General features: G+C 35.3%; 2 protein-coding genes across 3 annotated transcripts in view; one reads left to right on the plus strand and one right to left on the minus strand.

Annotated features, from left to right (window-relative positions):
• LOC138866226 (mitochondrial-processing peptidase subunit alpha-like) overlaps window positions 1–4,665 on the plus strand; it is a 12,416-nt gene extending 7,751 nt beyond the window's left edge. Inside the window, exons 7-9 of the mRNA XM_070138394.1 lie at window positions 743–915; window positions 3,456–3,564; window positions 4,345–4,665. Coding sequence (XP_069994495.1) covers window positions 743–915; window positions 3,456–3,564; window positions 4,345–4,422 — 360 coding nt within the window. The 3' untranslated portion in view covers window positions 4,423–4,665. The remainder of the gene's footprint in view (window positions 1–742; window positions 916–3,455; window positions 3,565–4,344) is intronic.
• Window positions 1–4,778, minus strand: part of LOC113804454 (probable G-protein coupled receptor AH9.1) — a 79,219-nt gene that overhangs the window by 24,637 nt on the left and 49,804 nt on the right. The window lies entirely within an intron of this gene.

The following is a 4,778-nucleotide window of genomic DNA, read 5'->3' on the forward strand; positions in this document are numbered from 1 at the left end:
TATTATGATAATGATACTCATTATTATTATTATCATTATTATTGTTGTTTTTATAATTATAATCATAGTAATAATAATATTGATAATGATAATGACAATAATAGTAGTAGTGGTAATAGTATTCATATTAATGGTAATTATAATGATTATAGAAATAATGATTATGATGATAATAGTAATAATAATGATGATCAAAATGATAATGATGAGATGCAATACTAATGATAATAGTAATAATCATTGTTATTGTTAATATTATTATCTTTTTTTCTTTTCATTATTATCATCATCATCATTATTATTATTATTATTATTATTATTATTATTACTATTACTATTACTATTACTATTGTTATTATTATTATAATCATGATGATAATGATAAAGATGATGATAGTGATACTAATATGATAATGATAATGATAGTAGTATTAATAATAATTATATTTTTTTCTTTTTTATTTGTTACTTTTACTGTTATTGTGATTATGATTATGACTAATCATTGTTATTGTTGTTGTAGTTATTATTATTGTTGATGATATTATTATTGTTGTCATTTTTATTATTTTTGTCATTATCATCATTTTATTATTGTTATTGCTATTTTTGTTGTCATTATTATTGTTGTTATTATTATTGTCATTGTTGTAATAATTATTGTTATTATTACTATTGTTATCGTTATTATTACTATTATTGTTGTTGTTGTTTTGAAGATATTCCTCTCTCTTGAAAACAGGCTGGATACAGAGACAACACTCTTGGGCTTCCCAAGATTTGCCCACCAGAGAATGTGATGAAGATTGACAGGCCAACCCTTTTCACCTACCTGAAGAAACACCACACACCCTCTCGCATGGTTCTAGCAGGTGTTGGGGTCAATCATGATGCTCTCGTCGAGTGTGCACAGAAGTAGGTTCCATGGGTTGGGTGTCTGCATATGATTTATCATATTTAACTCACTTACTACAGGTGTCCCACATATGTGATACCCGAAGAAAAGTAAACATTGCCGAGGTCCCACTGGTCCAACACCAGATCGGAGGTCGCACTCTGATTTTGTCGCCTGTGGCGGGCAGCGCACGGGGAGGTTGCCAGACTTGCCTGCGCGCCAATTTTGAAGCCGCCCAGAAAATTTTATTTTTGACTTATAAATGTGTCTCGCTAGTGGGTTAACCCATTACTGCCGGTATATTTTGAAGCCGAAAATTAAAGATTCCAGGCGGCTATAAAACCGGCGCGCAAGGCTGGCCTGGACTTTACCTGCGCGCCGGCCACAGCCCGCTTCACACTGGGGGGACGACTGGCAATGTTCATTTTTTGGGGTGTCTCATATGTGGGACACCTGTCGTTACTGGGTTGGGGGGGGGAAGTCATATCGGTAAATTTTTTTTGAAAAATGGTCTTATGTCTTTTCTTGATTTATGGATATTTGATATATTTGAATATCCCACAAAATCCATTTTCACAAGGTTTCCAAAGATATATCCAAAATTTGAATCGGGTAAGAACTCTGGGACGAGGGACCAACCGTGGCTTGAAAAAAGAAAAATTGAAAAAGAACCAAACAAAAAGTTGGCTGTTTGAAGTCATTTTTTGTATTTTTTCATTTATGGATCTCATTTTCGGAGAAACTACTATCATTCCTCTTTCAAATGCACTTTGTTGCGTAAAGATATCATAATTAGTCTCCGAGTTTTAGAAACAAACATACAAAGGACTCCCGTGAAAAAGGGGTAATACAAACCCAAGACAACTTGACCGTTATATGAAATTGGTTGTTTCACGTTTTATACCTCTTTATTAATGTTTTCTTGTGTATACATTCATTTACATATGTATAGGCATATAGATTATTATAAAGGCACATGTTCTTGCATGTGTATATGGGTATATGCACATATACCCATTAGATCGATAATGATTTATTTTATTTATTTATTTTCTTTTTATTCCAGTCTACTCTTCTTCTGCATCGTCTAACCATGTGATTCCACATTGAAACAAGGGATAAATGTTTAGTCATGAGCGAAGTACTTGCTATGGAGGGACAATGAATTGTTTTTGTTCGTTAGAAATAACCGTTCAGAAAATGTTGGTATATCAAAAATATTTTTAGATACAAATCGCTCATATCCGTGTATCGTGGACACTTCATGTTGTGATGTAACAATAGGTATCAGATATTTGAAGGCCTATCTTAGGAGTTTCCACAGATAAATTATATCATACTTTCTTTATATTTATTTTTTTTGTAATATGGATATATAATGACATAATGATGTTTAATTGATTATTCAGTTTCAAAAGAAAGCACATACATAAGATAATTGCAATCAGAATAGTCTAAAGCAGTGGTGACGCTTGGAACTCCATCCAAGATAGCCATTGACGTGAGCAAGCGCCCAGCCCATGTAAATATCTAGTCATTGCAAGTTTATTTTTTGAGATACAGACTTGTAACTGCTCTTGTATTATCATTGTACCCTAAACATAGTTGTATGATGAGTATGTCAAAATCAAATCATATGTACTTTATTTTATGGGAAAGAAATTTGAAAAATAGTGTATTGATTTTTTATTTTTCTTTGTTTTTCATATCATAAATTTTTCACTTTGGGAAGAAACTGTTATAATAAGAGACTTTTATCTTCCTGTGATCCAGTTCAATAGGTAATGTCATAATATAATGCATCATATTCACTCCTGTAAAGTGAGAGTGCAGAAGGGTGAAAATCGCTGACACAGCTGACTCGGGGTTTTGGCCTCGCATGCTACCTAGATTTCTCGTTGCGGGAGTTCAAATTCACATGGTTAATTCAACATTCATAAGAATATGAAACTAACCAGAACTCATTTTCGACCACTCAGACCCAAAATCCCCGACTCCCCCTCTACCACTAGGGACTTTTCCCCAGGTTACTTGCTCCCAGGTGTCAAGATGTATTTGAAAACCAAGTTTTGTAGTATATTCAAAGGGTTAGGCAGCTAATTTTAAGGGAAGCAAGCCTACCCAAATATATATTTATATTTGGGGATGTGGGAAGCAAGGAGAATGTCAGCCATTTTTTTCTGCCAACAATCTCTCATTAAACAGCTGACCCTTTAACTTGACATGACTTACTTGCATTTCCATTTTCTTGACCACACCTGCCCTTCATTTCCTGTGTTGTCCCCCCCCCCCTTCCCCCTTTTGTACTGCATCATCTTCTTTGTTTTCTTTTTCTTTTTTTATCCTCCTCCTCCTCCTCTTCTTTCTCCTCCTCCTCCTCCCCCCCTCCTTTTCTATCCATCTCCATCCTTTTGCATCTCCATCTTCATCTCAGTTTTCATCTCCCTTTCTCTTTCAGTTTCACTTTTTTCTTTCTTGCTCTCTCTCCAACTTTGGTTCCCCATAACCCTCTCCTCCTTAACATATATTGATATAGTGCTACTTTCTCCTCCTCTTACAGACACTTTGTAGAGCATCCGGCTATCTGGGAAATGGAGCCATCGTTGGGGAGCTCTCGTGCTATTGAAGTGGATCGGTCAGTGGCTCAATACACAGGCGGCATAATTAAGGTAAATTTTATTCTTGTATGTTCTTTGAGTTCAGATTGTATTTCTATATTGTCTCGTTACTGTAACTTTATGCCAACTCCAAGGTTTTAGGACCAAAGTAAAGATAAATAAGTTTTGTGATAAAAAATGAAGGAGTGCTTTGTGCTGGAATATATTTCAAAATTTTATTTATGTATTTAAGAATTATAGACATATGTATGTATGTATGTATGTCTATATGTCTAAATGTAAACGTATATGCATTTGCCTGCTGTTAATTTGATATATTGTTAATCATCCCCTGTAACCATTGCTCATCTCTCAGAATACACCCAAACTTCTCTCCTAACATCCTCCTCTCCATCTTCTCCTGCACAGTCTTCCTCATGGTACCACAACCCTTACCCTCTTTCTCCCACTCTCTCCCAACACTTTCTATCCTTCCTTTCACCATCTATGTCTGTCCCCTTTTTTCCCCCTCCTAGATGCACATGCAACTTCTTTATGTCACAAGAGTGTCCTTCCCTGGATCCATACATTACTTTGTTTCCCTGGTTCCTTCCTCATTTCCCAGGTTCTTCTCCTACTTCAGTGACACTCATTACTGTCCTTATTACATGCTAATTATCTTAAAATGCTTCCTCCTCCAGTCCCATGCAGTCTTTTGTTATATTCCTACTTTACTGCAGCCAATAACTTTGCCTTTCCCAACTTGTCCTCTCTTCCCAGATCCTCCAACTTCTTGTCCATCCTAATGGACCTCCCTCCCTTTTCCTTTGACAATTTATTTTTCTTTTTCAGTTGCAGAGATACCCTTCATTGGATCTAGTTGCCCTTTGCCCTAAACTCCCCATCTACCTTTTACTAATCCATTTCTAAACCCATTTGTTACCCTTCTTTACTCTTTTCACTACCATACTATCCTGTTGTGCTTTACGTCCTTTGACATCTGACACTTTTTTGTTTAAATGATTAACACCTCTTTACCCTTTTTGTCACAAAGCATATCATAGCTCTATATGACCTTTGATGTCTAGCACATTTCCTTATTTTAAACATTTACCATTAGCCAACCATTAGCCAACCATTCTATGTACAAATAGTGTCATCCCTAGAAAGTTTACAAGGAAAAATAAATGAAGGTGCTAGCAGATTACCAGTGCTGAAATAAACAGCAAAAATAATAAAGAATGAATGACTGAAACAGGATATGTCAAGGCTCAGTATTCACCTAG

Source organism: Penaeus vannamei, chromosome 24, assembly GCF_042767895.1.
Source record: "Penaeus vannamei isolate JL-2024 chromosome 24, ASM4276789v1, whole genome shotgun sequence".
NCBI lineage: Eukaryota > Metazoa > Arthropoda > Malacostraca > Decapoda > Penaeidae > Penaeus > Penaeus vannamei.